Genomic DNA, 21,750 nt, shown 5'->3' on the forward strand with positions numbered 1-21,750 from the left:
CCCCAACCCCAATTTTTTTCCCACAAGCTGTCAGCCTGCTGAACACTACCCCTCGAAACACAACACAACCCCCCCCCCCTCCCCACCCGAACAATGAACTCTGACCAACTCTGACTGTCTCACACTCATTGCTCACAAACTCTGTACAACATTCTGGACTCACTGGTTACATGCACTACTGAACAGTCACTAACTCTGATGCCTTTATAGAATCATGTATTTATTTATTGTATGTATTTATTATTTGGGCCGATGCACTTTACCTTGGTGTTTCACTGTACGTCTCAGGGAGATGCTTGTCTATATCTCGTTGTTGGAGCAATTTAACAATGACAATAAATATACTTGAACTTGAACTTGAACAACGTGCAGGGTAGTCCAATAGACTTCTATAGAACTCCCACAATAGACTTCTATAGAACTCCCCCAATGTGCAGGGTAGTCCAAGAGACATCTATAGAACTCCCACAACATGCAGGGTAGTCCAATTTGTCTCTGTCTAAATTAAATGTTGTCCATGGGAGCAAAAAAAAAACTGTGTCGCGAGCCACTTTTTCTAGTTTGATTTTCTGTATTACAGTTTGGCTCAGCACCAAGAAGTGGATGTACGTAAGTTCTTTATCACCAGCATAGTCCAATAGACATCTATTGGACTCCCACAATGTGCAGGGTAGTCCAATAGACTTCTATAGAACTCCCACAACGTGCAGGGTAGTCCACTAGACTTCTGTAGAACTCCCACAACGGACAGGGTAGTCCAAATGACTTCTATAGAACTCCCACAATGTACAGGGTAGAGTCCAATAGACATCTATAGAACTCCCACAACGTGCAGGGTAGTCCACTAGACTTCTGTAGAACTCCCACAACGGACAGGGTAGTCCAAATTACTTCTATAGAACTCCCACAATGTACAGGGTAGAGTCCAATAGACTTCTATAGAACTCCCACAACGTGCAGGGTAGTCCACTAGACTTCTGTAGAACTCCCACAACGGACAGGGTAGTCCAAATGACTTCTATAGAACTCCCACAATGTACAGGGTAGAGTCCAATAGACATCTATAGAACTCCCACAACGTGCAGGGTAGTCCAATAGACTTGCGGAACTCCCCCAACGTGCAGCACAGTCCAATAGACATCTATAGAAATCCCACAAAGTACAGGGTAGTCCAATAGACTAGAACTCCCACAATGTGCAGGGTAGTCCAATAGACTTCTATAGAACTCCCACAATGTGCAGCAGGGTAGTCTAATAGGTGGCTGGTGACTTTTCCTCTGAACCTCTGGAGGGGGAACGAGTTAAGTGAAATCCTCATTCTAAAACCCCATAGACTTTTCCACTGAAGAACCAAATGGCGGCGATTTCTGGATAAAGCCTACAAAAATACGTCATCCATGCGGTACTCTATAGACTTCTATAGAACTCCCACAACAGGGTAGTCCAGTAGACTCCATGCACAACTTCTTTACTTCCTGAAATTAGTACAGCTTCTTTATTTCCTGTCCTAAACTATTGGATGAACTGATGAATCAGGTGTGCCTGATCACTGTTGTAACTGCAGCACACCTGACATTAATCACTTCATCCAATAGTGATGACAGGAAATAAAGAAGCTGTACTAATTTCAGGAAGTAGTGGAGTTGTGCATGTAGCCCATAGACTCCAATAGAGACACTGCATGAAATAGGCCACGCCCATCACGGGGGAAAAGCTCCGTTCATTTCCACACACCAGCGTCATTTTCCTTGAATGAAACATAGCTAAAAGCTGTTGTGTGGTGGGGCTGCGCAGACAACAAATGTAAAAAAAATCACCAGTTAAAGTTTTTTTTGTACTCCTGAGCAAAACAAGGAAGCCATTGAGAATTGGCGAGAAGAAAAATGTGGATCTAGCTGTCAAGGAAGTAAGTTGGAGTGTTCATCTTCCGTATATACGATCTTTTTGCGCAACACGCAACCATGCACGTGACATAGGAGAACGCCAGGATTGGAGGGGGGGGGCTTTCTGTTTTCCCCCGTCTTGGGCGTGGCTTCTGAATGATGACGCGTTACGCAGTGTCTCTATAGTCCACAATGTCTGAACTCGACGCCACGGGAGTGTGACAGTGAAATCAAATGGGCATTGTGGTCGGGGTGGTGGATGGGCATTTTACATCATAAAAAAACAAAACACACAACAGACAGAAAGAAAGAAAGAAAGAAAGAAAGAAAGAAAGAAAGAAAGAAAGATAAAATAATACAAGACCAGGAGACCAAAAGAGAGTTCAACATTATTTTGAAAAGGTGTTTTTTTATGAAGTGATTTCTTGAATGGGCAGAGTGAGGACGAGTCTTTGATGTGGCCCCCCCAGGTCACACGCTCTGCTGTGGGATGATATCTCCCGACAGGCCCTGAAGGCAGCACTGTGAGAGCTTACAGCGGTGAAGAGTTAAAAGAGGAAGTCACCCAGCCCGACCTGTCGGAGCAGGAACTGTCGTGTGAGCGCTGACACTTTACTCTGCTACGGGACAAAGTAATGTGATTACTTTACTCTGCTACGGGACAAAGTAATGTGATTACAGTATCACATTACTCTGCTACGGGACAAAGTAATGTGATTACAGTATCACTTTACTCTGCTACGGGACAAAGTAATGTGATTACAGTATCGCATCACTTTGAATACTTTACTCTGCTACGGGACAAAGTAATGTGATTACAGTATCGCATCACTTTGAATACTTTACTCTGCTACGGGACAAAGTAATGTGATTACAGTATCGCATCACTTTGAATACTTTACTCTGCTACGGGACAAAGTAATGTGATTACAGTATCGCATCACTTTGAATACTTTACTCTGCTACGGGACAAAGTAATGTGATTACAGTATCGCATCACTTTGAATGTAGTCTGGCGTGCCAGACTTGCCATGCAGGAGATTCATTGATTGATTGCCTTTATTGATCCAACAGTGGGGAAACTTACTCGTTACAGCAGCTCACACACATAGAACATGACACATTTAAAAGAGCTCCAAAATAAACAAGTTCCAAGTTTGGCTCCTCTTACTCTCACTCTGGTATGCCAGCTCAGTGGCCTTGTGGTCGCCTGGTCGGAGTGTCCGCCCTGAGACTGGGAGGTCGTGAGTTCGATCCCCGGCCGAGTCATACCAAAGACTATAAAAATGGGACCCATTTGCCTCCCTGCTTGGCACTCAGCATCAAAGGGTTGGAATTGGGGGGTTAGATCACCATGTGATTCCCGAGCGCGACGCACGCTGCTGCTCACCGCTCCCCCAGGGGATGGGTCAAATGCGGAGAACAAATTTCACACATTGTGTGACAATCAGTGGGACTTTCCCTTTATAGACTGAATCGAGGTAGCGTTAAAGGATGGCTTTACCGATTATCAGCCCACTTTGTATCATTACAATGTCGTTAATATAAGCAGATGGGCAGTGTTTACCTTCGCTATATGTTTTCCACACAGAGAGCTCTTATTTCCTCTTCTGGCAAAATGCACCACTGTGACGCGTTTGACGTCACAACAACGCGTCACGAACTGCGGAAGCTCTGCTCGACACGCAGAATCTGCTCCGAGGGCGGCTGTTATTATTTTCTTTTTTTAAGCACATCCACTGAGAATCGCATGGAGAGGCTTAATGAGCCTTAGCCCTCATTCACACAGGACACCGAACGTAAGCAGAACTGAAGCTTGAAGATGAACGTACGCCTTACTGTTCACACAAGACGCCTTCTCTTTTCCTCTCAGCGCCTACTCTCGCGCCTTGAACCCGCCCACAACTCCCATTGACTTCATGCCTCACGGCTTCACGGCTTCAGCGTCACGCTTGGAAATTCGGCATCAGTCCTGAGCGATCGCTTTGGCGCGGCGTGAGCGTGGCTTCGGCACGGGGGTGTGAACGGCTCCGCCTGTTAACAAGGACGCCAAAATGAAACTTGTGGGCACAGCGTAGGTACAGTACAGCTTCGGTTGAGCGTTGCTTCAGCGTCCTGTGTGAACGGGGGCTTAATGAGTTGCAGCTGGCGGGGACGGAGTTTCTGCAAATGGAGGATATTCGGCCATGGAAAACATATAGCGAAGGTAAACACTGCCCATCTTTCAATGTTTATTATAAAACATAATATTATTCTGGTCTAATTTCCACGGATGGAATGCACACTTATGCAGATTATACCTAAATATACAAAAAGGAAAATGCACGCTCGCACACTCTTGTCTGATTTGCTGACATTTATTATGAGCCAACCAATTATATCTGAGCGGCATAGTCTTGATGTCGCAAGTGAGACGAGGGAGGAGCCCAGCCGGGGGAAAAACCCACAGAGCCCGGTCCCTCTACGTACCAGAGCCCTCTGGAGTGAGACGAGGGAGGAGCCCAGCCGGGGGAAAAACCCACAGAGCCCGGTCCCTCTACGTACCAGAGCCCTCTGGAGTGAGACGAGGGAGGAGCCCGGCCGGGGGAAAAACCCACAGAGCCCGGTCCCTCTACGTACCAGAGCCCTCTGGAGTGAGACGAGGGAGGAGCCCAGCCGGGGGAAAAACCCACAGAGCCCGGTCCCTCTACGTACCAGAGCCCTCTGGAGTGAGACGAGGGAGGAGCCCAGCCGGGGGAAAAACCCACAGAGCCCGGTCCCTCTACGTACCAGAGCCCTCTGGAGTGAGACGAGGGAGGAGCCCGGCCGGGGGAAAAACCCACAGAGCCCGGTCCCTCTACGTACCAGAGCCCTCTGGAGTGAGACGAGGGAGGAGCCCGGCCGGGGGAAAAACCCACAGAGCCCGGTCCCTCTACGTACCAGAGCCCTCTGGAGTGAGACGAGGGAGGAGCCCGGCCGGGGGAAAAACCCACAGAGCCCGGTCCCTCTACGTACCAGAGCCCTCTGGAGTGAGACGAGGGAGGAGCCCGGCCGGGGGAAAAACCCACAGAGCCCGGTCCCTCTACGTACCAGAGCCCTCTGGAGTGAGACGAGGGAGGAGCCCGGCCGGGGGAAAAACCCACAGAGCCCGGTCCCTCTACGTACCAGAGCCCTCTGGAGTGAGACGAGGGAGGAGCCAGGCCGGGGGAAAAACCCACAGAGCCCGGTCCCTCTACGTACCAGAGCCCTCTGGAGTGAGACGAGGGAGGAGCCCGGCCGGGGGAAAAACCCACAGAGCCCGGTCCCTCTACGTACCAGAGCCCTCTGGAGTGAGACGAGGGAGGAGCCGGGCCGGGGGAAAAACCCACAGAGCCCGGTCCCTCTACGTACCAGAGCCCTCTGGAGTGAGACGAGGGAGGAGCCCGGCCGGGGGAAAAACCCACAGAGCCCGGTCCCTCTACGTACCAGAGCCCTCTGGAGTGAGACGAGGGAGGAGCCCGGCCGGGGGAAAAACCCACAGAGCCCGGTCCCTCTACGTACCAGAGCCCTCCCCCCTCCCCCCGGTCCCGGCAGAGTAGTTCCAGAGCAGCGGATTGAGTGGCCCTGACCATGTGACCACCTTCGACCCTCCCTATAGGGCTGACCGTGGGTAGCTACTGGGACGTAAGTTGGGGCTTGGCCAGCCCCGGCTGGGTCACCTGGGCGAGGGTGTATGATGTTGCGAGACCCGAAACATCCTATGACCCCAGGGTACATCACTGAGGATACGTCCCAGTTGCATCCATGCGATGTTTTTTCATTATGTAAACAGAAGATAAAACCTATGCGTAATGACCTCTCCATGCCGTGGAGAGGTGTGTGCGCGCACTTCATACAGTACCTTCACTAGGTCTCCATCTCCCTCTCTCTGACACCTGTCAGTCTGTGTGTTTAAATTGTGTTTTCTGAATTCCTAAGGAATGTTTGAAGTCATTTAAGTTGTAGGCTATCTGTTTCTGGTTTTGTGGTTTGTTTGATTGGACTTAGATTTCTAAGGTAAATTCTCGCTCCATCACTCATTGGGCATATTAGTCTGGATATGAACATGCACCTGCTGGTATCCTAATGATTATTTTTGATTTCTTTCTGCACTCCCAACCTTAAAGTTCAAACTTCGCCTGTGTCTGTATAATAGAGTTTTTTTTGACAGATTATGACAAAGATGACCAACCGTCTCTCTCCTCTTCATTTCAACATGAAACCACCACACATCACTGTATTTAAATCTTCCCTTTCCTCTGCCTAACTGCTGCCGAGTTACAACATCACATGTCACAACAACCTCTGAACGTGTGTGTGTGTGTGTTTGCTGTTACACATCGTCATCTCAAACCTGAACCACGTCTGGCCGCAGTTCAAAGTAATCAATGTTTCAGGACTTGAGCATCCATGCATTCAGACTCGGAAGCTGGAGCTTGTTTTGATATACTTTTTTTTCTTTTCTTTTTTGTAATAGGCCCTACTAATTTGGCACAACATATTGATAGCTATATTAATAACGTGAAATTATTCAATTTTGTGAAAAAGAGTATAATGAAGGCAAGAGACTAAGCTCGGTTCTTATCAATGTCAGTTCTTTGGCACAAATAATGATGTGTGATTATGCAGTGCGCTAATGTGTGTTTGACATGGAACACCAAATGTTACAGAGGTAGAAAAAGTGACTGGATAATGAGTCTGTTTCAGACTGAAAACATAGTTTGTCTAAGATGACAGGTTGAGAGGCCATAGTATCATGTCGATGATTTTATTTGACAATTCTGGGGACTGGATTGGGCTTTGGCCAATCCTGGCGTGTTCCGCCTCCAAATCGAGTGGGATTCAGTGTGTTGTGGCGCTCCCCTCGGGAAGAGCCTTTTGACGGGAGGAGTGGAGCTCAGCGAGCCGCAGGCAGCCAGCTGCCTTCGTGTTGCCCAGCGGAGAGTGCAGCACGTCGGCCTGGAATCTCCGAAGTGCGACCCCTGACAACCAAGCTCTCGGATGCGCGCGCCATTATCGCTGCTGTAAATACGATATCCCTGGAATGCGCGTTTTAACGAGCCAGTTACATTTCTTTGCATTCTTAGAGATTATAGTTTTTGTTTTTTGTTCATGTTTCATGCAATTGGCCAAGTTAGTAGTTAGTATATGGGATAGGAAAAGCTGGGTTCTGTTTTATGGAGCTTCCTCCTGAAGGGAGAGTGTTGCTTTTCTCCACTTGCTGGTTTTGTGGGACAATGAGCCTGGTGGTTTCTGGGAAACTTTAGGAGTGGCGGGAAATTATTAAGTCATGCCTAGTCTCGGCTTAAACTAGCAACGTTAGCATTCCCTTACATCGCTCCCTACGTGTATTGAGTTGATAGTGTAACTTAGGCTACGTTCACACAGCCATCCTTAGTGCTTGAATCTAATCTTTTCCCCCCTAAGTGACTCAGGTCAGTCTTTTTCATGACTGTGTGAACAGTACAAGTCACATTGAAAGTGACTTTTTTAAAGACGACCTGGGCTACTTTCAAATGTGGAAAAACATCAGATTCGAATCTGATGTTTTGGACTGTGACTCCGGTGTGAACAGACATCTGGCCCACATCTGACTTAATGCTTCAATGTGACTTTTACGTCATTCCAGAGCAACATTCATCATTATTCTGCGCTGGCGGGAGGAGGGAGGACCAAGCGGGCAGATTGTGATTACAAACATGGAGGACAGCTGCGAGGGAGCTCAGTGGAGGGACAGTGAGGTTTTAGACCTCATAAGTATTAACAAGAAGTAGCAGCTATTGCTCCACAGAAAGCCATCATTAAAATGTTGGCTCTCTTTCTCCTCCTCCTCACTATCAGCTGCTCCCGTATTCGCTGGCTTCCACTGCACAATAACTTGTCAATTAAACCGTAAACAACAGATGAAACAACATCGTCAGCTACCTCCATGTTTACTGCTGTCTTCTTCCGGGTTTACGTAGAACAGCAGTGTGCTGCGTGTGACGTTATTGTTGTTCTTCTGCGCATGCGGGTCACTTCAGGTCCGCGACCTGTTCACACTGGAGTCTGATATGGGCCACTTTTAAAAAGTCTGTGTGAACAGCCACACAAAAAATCTGATGTGAGCAACAAGTCAGATTCAAGCACTAAGGATGGCCGTGTGAACGTAGCCTTTGTCTTTCTATTGTGTTTTTATGAGTGAATTTATGACATCAGTGGGACAGACAAACAAACAGAGCCCTAGCTCACTTTTATAGATATAATATACTGTATATAGATATATAGATAGATAGACGTTGTCATGTCCATATACGTACACACCATTCTGCGTGGTCTCACCAGCTAGCCGACTGCCTTGCCTTGCAATCCTCTGCTTTGGCAAGTGCCTCTGTGACCCCTGTAACGCCCCTCGGAGCCTAGAGCGTTTTATGCACCGGCCGACCGTTCAAAAGCACTCTGCAGCTGTGGGTTCAGGCAAAGTTCAAGCACAACCTCGGGCCCGTCGTTCAGGCCGAGTTGGGAAATACGGTACTACCACTAGTACCACACCCTGGGTTTGGGTTATGGCCTTGAAGACGATATTCTTCCCTGGAGACCCTAACCACACCCACCCAATGCCTAACCCTAAAGACCCCCCATCCCAAGGTGGTACTACCATGCCCTGGTAGTGATACCAGTGGTCAAGCCTACCCACCCCCTTTCCCAGGAAGATGCTGAAGTCTTTGTTTAACCTGGAATTCCTTGAATGGCCACTTGGGCTCGGGGGCAGTAGATCTCCCCATGTTAAAATGCCCGACGTGGTAACAGGATTAAACATCTTTCCAGTTGGGGCGAAACACGGTTTTGGTCTATATAGCTCATTTCACCTTTTCATAACAACTGTATGACTATATATAACTCACCCGTTTGGAGTAACACAGATGATAGAAAAGGGGGTGATTGACAGATCGCCTGTCCAGTGATCGCGCAGCTTGCCGATCACAGACCAATAGCAGGCGGAGCTGCGGCTCTGTGGAAACGCCCATCTCACGTGAGGTGCGACTCAACCCATTCCCTCCAACTCTGCTGACGAAAAATCAAGATGGTGACAGTCGACGTTTGAACTCTGCCAGGGAGAAGAAATGTAATGGGATGGTTACGTCCATATTATTTATGTCTATGGTACATACTACCGTGCTTCCCGACTCGTTGTGGACATGATAAAAACACATCTATGTAAGAGTTGAAAAGTATGATGTGAGACAATTTGGTAGTGAATGTTGAAAAGCAGTCGGGGACATTTTAGTGTTACACAGATAGATGTTGGGAGACACCCGTCTTGAAACAGATAGTTGTTGGGAGACACCCGTCTTAGTGTTACACAGATAGTTGTTGGGAGACACCCGTCTTGAAACTGGGACAGTGCCGGACAAACTGGGACGTTTGGTCATGACCGTTTTCCTCCAGAGCTGAAATCATCAGAGACACAAGAACTGTCTGAACTGCAGCTTCCAACCAGAGTGAGATCAGACCCACACCCAGAGAGAGAGAGAGAGAGAGAGAGAGAGAGAGAGAGAGGAGAGAGAGGGAGAGAGAGGGGCAGGAGAGAGAGGCAGAGAGAGAGAGGGGAGAGAGGGAGATAGAGAGAGGGGCGGGAGAGAGAGGCAGAGAGAGAGAGGGGAGAGAGAGGCAGAGAGAGAGAGAGAGGGGCGGGAGAGAGAGGCAGAGAGAGAGAGGGGAGAGAGGGAGAGAGAGAGAGGGGTGGGAAAGGCGAGGGAGAGAGAGAGAGGGGCGGGAGAGAGAGGGGAGAGAGGGAGAGAGAGAGAGGGGCAGCAGAGAGAGGCAGAGAGAGAGAGGGGAGAGAGGGAGAGAGAGAGGGGCGGGAGAGAGAGGCAGAGAGAGAGAGGGGAGAGAGGGAGGGGGAGAGAGAGGGCAGAGAGGGAGAGAGAGGGGGGGCGGGGGAGAGAGAGAGAGGGGAGAGGGAGAGGCAGAGAGAGGGAGAGAGAGGGGAGAGAGAGAGGGGAGAGAGAGAGAGGGGCGGGAGAGAGAGGGGAGAGAGAGAGGGGCGGGAGAGAGAGGCAGAGAGAGAGAGGGGAGAGAGGGAGAGAGAGAGAGGGGCGGGAAAGGCGAGGGAGGGGCGGGAGAGAGAGGCAGAGAGAGAGAGGGGAGAGAGGGAGGGGGAGAGAGAGAGGGGAGAGGGGGAGAGAGAGAGGCAGAGAGAGAGGGGCGCCAGAGAGAGGGCAGAGAGGGAGAGAGAGGGGGGCGGGGGAGAGAGAGAGAGGGGAGAGGGAGAGGCAGAGAGAGGGAGAGAGAGAGAGGGGCGACAGAGAGAGGGGAGAGAGGGAGAGAGAGAGGGGAGAGAGGGAGAGGGGGAGAGAGAGAGGCAGAGAGAGGGGACAGAGGGAGAGGGGGAGAGAGAGAGGGGGCGAGACAGAGAGGGAGAGGGTGGGGTTGCTGTCCCAGGAGTCTGGGCCGAGCCACTTTCCCTATCCAGACATCTGGAGAGAGAGATGAACATTTAGCTCTTACATAGTTACAAAGTGTGTGTGTGTGTGTGTGTGTGTGTGTGTGTGTGTGTAGGTGTGTGTGTGTGTGTGTGTGTGTGTGTGTGTGTGTGTGTGTGTGTGTGTGTGTGTGTGTGTGTGTGTGTGTGTGTTCCTCTCCTTTCTTTCTGTCTTTCTCTCTTTGTCTTTCTTTCGTTAATATGAGACACCATATGACAGAGAAGAACGCCGTTTCAGTAGAGGAGCTTTTGTCTGGCTCTTTGTAGGCGGTTTTACTGTCGTCATTACGGTCATCTCCTTCAGGCCAAAATGGCGGATTTGCTGTGCGCTGAGGTTGCAATGCAATGCTATTAGCCATCAGTTCTTAGCAATTTAAGTTCTTTGGTTATTTTGGACCAAACTGTTTGCTTTTATTCCGTCTTGTCGTCTTCTTCTCTCTCCATCTCTCTCTTCTCAAGTTCAATTTCAATGAGCTTTATTGGCATGAAAATAGTGCTTATATTGCCAAAGCAAACGTACATATTAAATATGAACAATAATACAACAATAAGGAAAGTATAATAAATGTACAATCAAAAAATACATGTACATTTGAAAACATTTTACTTTGAGTTTTTGTGGTGTCTTTCCAATAAGTGAAGTATTTGTCTTTTTGTCTTGTTATAATTTGGTTGGGCCAGATAGTCTGTGGGCTGTCCTGAGGCTGTTAGGGAGCTGTAAAACTATAGGTTGAGGCCACGTCTCGTCATAGACGCTGGTTTAGCTGGCTCAGCCTGGCTGGGGGCGTGGTCAGGGTGGGGTAAAAACCCCAGTTCTATCCATTCAGCCAAGTTAGAATTTAGCTGATAGCCCAGCCCAGGCAGACACGATCGGGGATTTAACCACTGCAGTAAACGCACATCTGAGCAGACGTCTTGTGTTCTGCTCTAGAACCCCCAAACCTGTAGTTTAGAGCCGCAGCACCGTCTTTTGGTGAGTCAGCCCATGAGATATATGGGCGGTTTTACCCCACTCGCGCGCCAGCCGTTTAACATTTTGTGGGCATTCCCAGACATGCGGACTGTCTCTATTGTAGGATTGCACACTGCAGAGTGAAGCCCAGAAGCAGAGGTGGAAAGTACTCTGTGGAAAGTTGGACTTGGAAAGTACAAGTACTTGAGTAGTTGTTTGGAGGATTTGTATACTACTTTTACTCTTACTTGAGTCATTTTAATAATATATATTCTACTTGAGTACTTTTAAATTTACACTGCGTAAATGAGTTCAGTTCAATGAATTCAGATTTTTGTTTTGCACGCCGCACTATGAAAACAGCACAGTAGCATCGGGACTGGCCAATTCACGGTCAAAACTGGTGGCTCATGCTCAAGACATGGCCAATTAAGTTTAAATTATTAAACTTAATAAGATGAATTATTATTAAGCTCTGCGTTATTTTCTAGGAGTTCATGAATTCATTTCAGTTCTGGCCATTAGTGGTGATATGGGATGGGAATCTCCAAAAATCTGACATAAACATCAAACGCTTCTGACTTTGGAATAGACTTGTGAAGATGTCTGACCAGAGACTCACTAAAAAGATATTTAATTGGGACATCGCCCATAGACATCCCTGGGTGAATGAATTGAAATCGTTATTTTATTTGAACGATTTATCATTTATTTTTCATAAAAGGTTACTTTGTGATATCCAAGAGTCTATGAGTAAATGTTTTTTTTTCATGTATAAAGATAAATGGTCTGTTGATTTATGGTATAAACCAAAAGTAAGAACCTATCGTCTCATAAAAGAAAGACACTTACTACTGTGTAGAGCCCTATGTGAAGTTTGTGAAGTTTGTGTGCTCAGCTACGCTCTGGAACTCTACAAAAAGGTTGTTGTACAAAGTAGGGATGGCACGATACCACTTTTTCCATATCCGATCCGATATCCGATACCACAATCTTGAGTATCTGCCGATACCGATATCAATCCGATCCGATATTTTTCCCCCGCTCATACAACTAAGCTGTTAATAATACATTTACCAATGCACTTTGCTTAACCCAGCCATCTAAACAGCATGTTCAGTCTGTGGAACAATATTTATTCCTTAAATATATATATATATATATATATATATATATATATATATATATATATATATATATATATATATATATATATATATATATATATATATATATATATATATATATATATATATATAGCAGAGGGGGTATATGTAAGGGATAATGTATACTGAGCCGGTGATTACTGTGGAAATAATGACCGACAGGTGAATGATTGAGCCCGACGCGCAGCGGAGGGCTTAATATTCACCTGAAGGTCATTATTTCCAGTAATCACCGGCTCAGTATACATTATCCCGCTTAGAACACGGCCTACAACTAAATCATTCAATAATCTGACAAAAATAATTATTCAAATAGATTTTTTAATAGCGTTTTCAACACAAAGTGGTTTCATTCGTAATTGGCACACAAGACACCACAGCCGCAACTGGTTGGCCTAATTAGTAGTGGCTTGCTGACAAAATGCTCTTACCAACTGATTAATCCAGGTGTGGCAGAGCAGCGGTCGGTTGTCGAGAAATAATGACCGGTGAATATTGTTGATTGACCAATCAGAATCGAGTATTCGAGAGAGCCGTGTTCTAAATATATATACCCCCTCTGCTGCCCTGCTCGCGGCTTCACCCCCTCTGCCCATCTTCGGGAAAATATATAATTAAGCAATATATATAGCTATATTGCTTTTATAAAACGGTTTCCAAGTATGATAATATAATAATAATAATAATACTATAAGTCCGACTGGCATGGTATTCTGATAGAGTCAGTTGAAACACTACTGTAAGGCGGGACCGCAAGAACGTGCGGGTGATTTGATTGGATCGTTCTGGAGACTGAAGTTGACATTGGCCAATCCTGGCGCTTGCTGAGAAGCTGAGAGCTTTTCTGCAAAGCCCGACACCAACTAACGTTACGGGGTTAAATGCGGGGTTAAATGCGGGGTTAACAGCCTTTTTTTTGCAAAGAAGACATTAGCCCGCGTCTATTCTTGTACAAAACATAATTTTCTGCGAAGTATTAGTAAAGTTATAAGCGAAGATCGATTCACAAGGATCTGACAGCTGTCTCCGCCATTTGTTTTTTCTACATTGTCATTTGAGGTAACCAAAGCCTTTTAGTAAGAGAGTTGCCATGGCAACTCAATAACCCATGGCCATGGGTTATGAGAGTGGGTTACGGGATTTATACAATGGCTGTGAACCAATCAGATTGCTTGATTTGAGAGAGCCGTTTTATAATATATAATATATAACATGTACAATATACATTACAACATAACATAACACACTGTCCCTTTAAAGAAGATCTGTCTTGTCTTTGTTGTCCGACTCCAATAAAGACTACCAAGCTGAGTGGACTGAAGTGAGAGGGAGAGAGAGAGGGAGAGAGAGAGAGAGAGAGAGAGAGAGACACACACACACACACACACACACACACACACACACACACACACACACACACACACACACACACACACACACACACACACACACACACACACATTATCTCACTTAATGTAAATAATGCTGAGATTCTATTTTTATACAGATTGACTGTATGGAAGGATATCTGGTGTGTGTGTGTGTGTGTGTGTGTGTGTGTGTGTGTGTGTGTGTGTGTGTGTGTGTGTGTGTGTGTGTGTGTCGTTGGCCAGCACGATAAGATCTCTGTTATGTTTGGATACTGTTTCCTCATGCAGCGATCGAGCGCCCATTTCCATAAACACAAATACTGATGACAAACTCTCTCTGTGTGTGTCTCTCTGTCTCTCTCTGTCTCCGTCTGTCTCTCTGTATATATGCGTCTCTCTCTCTCTCTGTGTGTGTCCCTCTGTCTCTCTCTGTCTCCGTCTGTCTCTCTGTATATATGCGTCTCTCTCTGCGTTTGTTTGTGTGTCTCTCTCTCTCTCTCTCTGTGTGTGTCCCTCTGTCTCTCTCTGTCTCCGTCTGTCTCTCTGTATATATGCGTCTCTCTCTGCGTTTGTTTGTGTGTGTCTCTCTCTCTCTCTCTGTGTGTGTGTGTGTCTCTCTCTCTCTCAATATCTCTCTCTGTATGCCTTTCCCCTCCCTTTAACGTTGATTCTGACTCGAGCTGCGTGTGTTGTGGCATATATCCCGCTGCTCAGCAGTTATCCCACTGGCTCTCATGCTATATTGCTTAATTGTAACGACCCCTGCTTTTTAAAGCACGGCCCAACGAGACCGCAACGGTTATGTTTAGGCAAAGTGGCTCAAGTGGCCATTCAAGGAACTGCAGTCGGAGGTTGCGGCTTGGTGGCCGCCCAAACATGGTTAAAGTCTGTTTGGTAGTTGTCCGCTATGGGTGTCAGTCTGTACTATTGTGCATTGTTAGTCAGTTACTTACATGGGTGTTAATTGGGTTTGGCTAAGTATGGTAAGCTGTTAGAGTTTTATCTTAACCTAAAGTTTGATTTAATTCTTAATGACGAGCAAAGCAAAAACATTTAAAGAAATCACCAGAAGTTTGAAGCCATAACACCAGAACTTCGATACCAATATTCCCTCTAAACTGATTGGTTTAGCGCTTGGTGGTTGGTTTAGAACTGGACTCAAATGATGACAATTAGCCTATCAGAAGCTTCTAAATCCACGGCATAGTTTCCTGGAATTTTCCAAACGGTTTAAAGGCACAGTCAACTTAGAGAGCTCTGACCCACTGCAATTGTGATATAGTTAATTATAAGTGAAATAATCTAAAGAATTGTTGGAAAAATTACTTGTGTCATGCACAAAGTAGATGTCCTAACTGTCTTACCAAACTATCGTTTGATAACATGAACGCTGTAGAGTGGTAAAAAAAAAAAAAAAAAATGCTTTTAATGACATCAACCTATGTAAACTTCTGACTTCAACTGTATGTCTAATAACCATACTGACCAAATACTATTATGCTCTCACCCAGACATGATATCAGTGCTTTTTGGTGTTGAATGCTACAGTAGAAGCTGGAGAACCCAGTTTCCCCATAGCTTCATCTGATGTTTCAGCAGATCTGTGGTTATTGGTTGATGATGGAGATGTCTTCACACGTGTTAGTGTGTGTACACACCATAGACATAAATAATATGGATGTAGCTATCCCATTACATTTCTTCTCCCTGGCGGAGTTCAAACGTTGGCCGTCACCATCTTGATTTTTCGCCAGCAGAGTGGGAGGGAATAGGTTGAGTCCTTCCGCACCTCACGTGAGATGGGAGTTTCCCAGAGCCGCAGCTCTGCCTGCTATTGGTCGGCGATCGGCAAGCTGCGCGATCACTGGACAGGCGACCTGTCAATCACCCCCTTTTATATCGTCTATTTTACTCCAAGCGGGCGAGTTGTATAAGATATGACGCCCCTACAGTTGTTATGAAAAGGTGAAATTAGCTCTATAGACCAAAACCGTGTTTCGGTCCAGGCTGTAAAGATGCTTAATCACTGTTACAAAGTGGGGCCTTTTTAACATGGGGTTGAACAGGAACTACTGGACTTCTGAGTCCTGCCTCAAGTGGCCATTCGAGGAACTACAGCTTTCAGGATTACTTTGTCGTCTTCATGGGAAATACCTGAGAGCTTGCCCACTGGAGTGTGCGTGCGTGTGTGTGCAGGGGCGGACTTATAAATATTATAATTTGGCGAGGGAAAAACTGGCATGGCCATTTTCTAAGGGTTCTCTTGACCTCTCACCTCAAGATATCAGAATAAGAATGGGTTCTATAGGTAGTGGTACCAACATGTCTTTACAGACATGCCCATTTTATGCTAATCCCAGTGTGCGTGTGTGTGTGTGTGTGTGTGTGTGTGTTTCAGGTAGCGTCGGGGGGCCACAGTCCAGCGGTCATCATGCAGAGTGTTAAGTGTGTGGTGGTGGGAGACGGAGCGGTGGGCAAGACCTGCCTCCTCATCTCCTACACCACCGGAGCCTTCCCCAAGGAGTACATCCCTACTGTGTTCGACAACTACAGCAGCCAGGTAACTTCATTTAACTTACCCCTCAGTACCAGTCTGAGTCTACCCACCCTCAGTACCAGTCTGCCGACCCTCAGTACCAGTCTGCCTACCTTCATTACCAGTCCGCTCACCCTCAGTACCAGTATGCCCACCCTCAGTACCAGCCTACCGACCCTCAGTACCAGTCTGCCCACCTCCCATTACCAGTCTGCCCATGATGTCACTGATGTCCGGCAAGATTGAAAATCACTGGTGTAAAAAGGATCTTTGACTGTTAAAAAAAAACTGTTATACTGTGTTGTTCCTGTATTGTGTGTGTATTAGGTGACGGTGGATGGTCGGAACATCAGTTTGAACCTGTGGGACACAGCAGGACAGGAGGAGTATGACAGGCTGAGGACGCTCTCCTACCCTCAGACCAACGTCTTCATCATCTGCTTCTCCATCTCCAGCCCCGCCTCCTACGAGAACATCAAGCACAAGTGGCATCCTGAGGTCAGAGCAGAGACTGGATAGATACGACCTAAGACCTTCATTCGCCATTCACTTTTCCCTAGACATTTTGGATATTATAAAAAGAGTTATACTTGATCAAACCAAGCGATTCAGCTATATTCAGAATCAGGAGAGACCATAGAACATTTTACTCTGAAAGGTTTTGGTCCAAGTGAAATGGTCTTTGGCCTCCCCCCAAAACTCATGAAAGTGGTCCTCATGTGTGAAAATTATCCGACTGAACTCTGGTTCGCGTTTGATTAAGCTTGCCTTGCCCAGAGACCTTATTTGAAGCATCGCGGCAAAAACCCATTCAAAAATCCCATAGACGGAAACAGTGAAGAACCAGGAAGTCCGGGACTTCCGCGTTCTGACTACAAAAATGCATCATCCCTGCGGCTCTCTATTCACAGCGACTCCATCAGCAGGTCTCGGACAATGACTCCGCCTCTGTTTGGAAAGGCTCAAGTGACGTCAGGCTCTTTAAAAGACAGAAGTCACGGAAACCAGCCGGACCTGACTCTGTTTCGCTCTGCCATAAAGCACTGTGCTGATCAGCTGGCTCCAGTGTTCACTGACATTTTTAAAACCTCACTGGAGACATGCCACGTTCCAACCTGCTTCAAGTCCTGTCCCGAAAAAGACAAGGTCCGCGGCACTGAAAGATTGCAGACCTGTCGCCTTGACCTCTGTGGTCATGAAGTCCTTTGAGCGCCTTGTTCTGTCCTACCTAAAATCCATGATGGATCCAATCCTGGTTCCCCTACAGTTCTCCTACAGATGGTAACGATGGTATAAACATGGCCCTCGTGCATGCTGGACACTGCAGCAACCTATGCCAGGGTCCTGTTTGTGGACTTTAGCTCGGCCTTCGATACACTCATCTCAGCCCTGCTACAGGAGAAGCTCTCCCAGCTGGGTGTGCCACAGTCCATCTGTAGATGGACCACAGACTTCCTGACCGACAGGAAGCAACACGTAAGGCTGGGAAAGCACGCCGCTGACTCCCAGACCATCAGCACTGGAGCTGCCCAGGGTGGCATCCTCTCTCGATACTTCTTCTCCCTGTACACCAACAGCTGCACCTCCACCCATCAGTCCGTTAAAGCAGCTACGAGCAAGATTTTCGATTGTTATTAAACAGTCTAAATTGAATATCAATGCATCACATCTTACCTCTAATAGTAGACGAGACCGACGCAGAGTAGTCTCGCTTGAACCCCGAGTGAATCGGCCAGTGTTAGTCTGTCTGTGGCCAGGGAAGATCAGGAAGTGAAATGAAACGGTTTGCAGCAGCCACTTCGGCCACAACCACAAAATAACTTCCAAAAAAACCTGTTAGAATATAACGAGAGATGTTCGCGAGAGTATGCATGGCGTTCTCCTTGTTTATGGTATGTTGCTAGGCAGCGCGAACGGGGGAAGGCAGGCAGCTGCGTTTCACTTCCGGGTTTATCCGGTCCGCCGGAGAGAGAGAGAGAGAGAGCCCCCTGGTGACGCGGGTTTAGACAGACACAGACTTAATAATAATCAAGAGAGCAATCTCCGATTCACACGGCTTTGGTCTCAGCTACTATTATAGGTAAGATGTGATGCATCAATATTGTAATTATACTGTTTAATAACAATCGAAAATCTTGCTCGTAGCTGCTTTAAGCTCCTGAAGTTTGCAGATGACACCACCCTCATAGGGTTAATCTCTGATGGAGAGAGACGAGTCTGCGTACAGGTGGGAGCTGGTGAACTCGGTGCAGTCAAAACAACCTGGAGCTCAGAGCTCAAAAGACTGTGGAGATGGTTCCAGACTACAGGAGAAACGCAGCCCCCACCTTCCCCCATCATCACCCATGGGTGACTCCCATGTCAACAATGTGGAGTCCTTTCGTTTCCTGGGGTCCATCATCAGCCACGACCTGAAATGGGAGCTGAACATCAGAGCGCTCACCAAGAAGGCACAGCAGAGGATGTACTTTGTGCGGCAGCTGGAGAAGTTCAAAGTGCCAAAGGCCACGATGGTGCACTTCTACACCTCCATTGTTGAGTCCATCTTCACCTCCACCATCTCGTTCTGGTACGCTGCTGCTACTCTCAAGGACATCTGCAGACTACAGTGCATCATTCACTATGCCGAGAAGGTGATCGGGTGCAGCCTGCCATCCCTTCAGGACCTGCACACCGCCAGGATGCTGAAGCGGTCTCGGAAAAACCATGACCACCCCCCCCCCCCACCCCGCCACAAACTCTTTGAGGTACTCCCCCTCGGCAAGAGACTGAGGTCTGTCAAGGGGGGCAGACGTTGTGCTGTTTTTTATTTCTCTCTCGAGTGAAATGTTTTAAATATAGCTGAATCACTTGGTTAAGTAAAACTCCTTTTATAATTATTTTATGAAACGTCTATGGAAAAATGAATGGCGGATGAAATCCCTTAGGTGAGGTCCCATGTTGAACCGTGAAGAAGGCGTGACTATTTTCTACTGATTTTGTAATGATATAAGTTGGTTGAAAATAGGAAAAGTGGCCCTTTAAGGTATTTTAAAGCTTATGATTGTTTATTATATTGTAATTTCTAACTAACTCTGGTGTCTGTTTGCAGGTCTCTCACCACTGTCCCGGTGTGCCGGTGCTCCTGGTCGGCACCAAGAGCGACCTGCGGAACGACGGCGACACCCAGAGGAAGCTGAAGGAACAGCAGCAGGTGCCGGTCAGCCACGGGCAGGGCGTGGCGCTCGCCAGGCAGATCCACGCCAACAGATACCTGGAGTGCTCCGCCCTCAACCAAGATGGCTGCAAAGATGTCTTCGCCGAGGCCGTGCGGGCCTTCCTCAACCCGCAGCCCACCGCCGCCAAGAAGCCCTGCGTACTGCTGTAGGCAGGGTCGCGAGTTCCAGTCCCACTCCGAGTCCCGGACATATCTGCAGGAATCGTGACTCGACTTGGACTCGAGCATTTCATTCGGACTCGTTAGTTGGAGACGAGGACCTGCACTTGTTCATTAATAAAGACTGTGTTTTTTTGTAATAGGTCCTAATAATTTGGCATAAGTTATTGATAGCTATATTAAAGGAACACTCCGCCCATTTTCAACCAGCTTTGTATCATTAGAACATCAGTAGTATATCAGAAAACTGTAAACGGTTTTGAAGGCTGTCATTTAATTTGACAGTTATTGAGTGTTAAAGTGTGGACCAGTGACATCACTGGTCCACACTAACTCAAATTAATAACTCATTAACTCAAATCAACTCTCAATAACTGTCAAACTATTCATCATTCATCTAGTTTGACAGTTATTGAGAGTTGTTATTAATATTAGTTATTAATTTTAGTTAGTGTGGACCAGTGATGTCACTGGTCCACACTTTAACACTCAATAACTGTCAAATTAAATGACAGACTTCAAAACCGTTTACAGTTTTCTGATATACTACTGATGTTCTAATGATACAAAGCTGGTTGAAAATGGGCAGAGTGTTCCTTTAATAACGCAACATTTGTTCCACCTATATGTGGATTCACACTTGTGTTCATTAACTCCGGACATGGACTTGCAGGTAATGGGGGCTCGACTTGGACTCTCCTTGACTCTTGGGTCACTCGGATTCGAACACTGGGGACTTGAGACTTGACTTGGACTGGAGATATAGGGCTCTATCGTTGCAAAGGCGGAAATTTTGCGTTAGCGCCCGTTTAGCGCCCGAATGCAAAGGGCCGAATTGTGGGCGTGTCGGCCCGCTGCACCTGCCGTCATCTCGAATTGAGAGCACCCGAGGCCCTTTTTTCTAACACATTGCGCTGGAACGCCGATTTTGGCACGGCCAACGCCCAAACCTGTGTTTACTCTCCGAACATGGCGATGGTATCTTCGCCAGAGCGCAAAATGACACTTGCGGGAGGCAGATGATAGGCTAAGAGACGCACAGACACGCCTGGGCCACGCCTACACCTGTGTCTGCGCTTAGATTCCAGCGCAAAAGTGGATGGTGGAGACAGACGATAGCTGAAGATGCAGGGAAGATAGCATAAGAGGTGCACAAACGACTGCGCAAACGATAGTGCCGTACGACGATAGGGCCCATAGTGACTTGACTACAGCGCTGGCTGTAGGCCGGGGGGAAGCATGGAACCAGAGATGTGGACTTGGACTCGGGTCACTGTTTTGACGACTTGCAACTTGACTTGACAGAAAGAGAATGACTTGAGACTCGACTGGGAAGTTAAAGACTCGTGATTTGACTTGAAACACGATGACTGGAAAGACTTGTTTGTGTTCATTTTATGTTTTCAGTTTAAATAATATAAAATAAAGTGTATTAGTTTAAGTATTAAAGTGATGGGGAGGGATTTTTTTGATTGAGAAGAAATTAAGAAATAAATAAGCGTTTATAAGGTTATTAGTTTTTTGTTTGATTACATTTATTTCACTAATATCAATCATTTAAAACACATTCAATTCATTGTCATACTTTTTGAAGAGGTTAGATAAATTGGCCAATAATATCACTATTAGATAGGTACTGATAACTTGTCTCTTCTTGTCATAAAGGCCAAATACTGCAGGTAAGACTTGACTTGCCTTAAGGAATCAACATAATGTGGGACTTGGGACTTGCTTGAGACTTGGACAAAATGGCTTGAGACACGTCTGCACGGAACCCTTGCTGGCTGAACCCGACCGGACGTGACGGGTTTGTTTGTCTCCTCTGCGTGAGAAAGGTCTGGGGCTCAGGTTCGAAAATGATTGTTAAAAAATGTTAGTTATATGTTTAGGAGATAATTTAATATGGCGGTTTTTGGGCTTTAGACAGTTTGGGCTGACAGACAGCTGCAGTCCTCAGGGTCGGGTCGGGGTTGGAAAGGGTTTTTTGTGGGGGTTATTTTGGGAAA

At 46.8% G+C, this 21,750-nt stretch overlaps 1 protein-coding gene across 2 annotated transcripts in view; it reads left to right on the forward strand.

Moving 5' to 3' along the window:
- Positions 1-21,750, forward strand: part of rhogb (ras homolog family member Gb) — a 39,398-nt gene extending 17,648 nt beyond the window's left edge. Inside the window, exons 1-4 of one of the 2 annotated variants that reach the window (XM_083662735.1) lie at positions 2,496-2,515; positions 16,231-16,392; positions 16,696-16,866; positions 19,460-21,750. In XM_083662735.1, coding sequence (XP_083518861.1) covers positions 16,264-16,392; positions 16,696-16,866; positions 19,460-19,735 — 576 coding nt within the window. In that variant the 5' untranslated portion in view covers positions 2,496-2,515; positions 16,231-16,263 and the 3' untranslated portion in view covers positions 19,736-21,750. Of the gene's footprint in view, positions 1-2,495; positions 2,516-16,230; positions 16,393-16,695; positions 16,867-19,459 lie in introns of those variants that run through there. The other variant, XM_083662734.1, reaches the window with a different exon arrangement.

The sequence above is a fragment of the Poromitra crassiceps genome (genome assembly GCF_964638095.1).
Source record: "Poromitra crassiceps genome assembly, chromosome: 29".
NCBI classification, from domain to species: Eukaryota; Metazoa; Chordata; class Actinopteri; order Beryciformes; family Melamphaidae; genus Poromitra; species Poromitra crassiceps.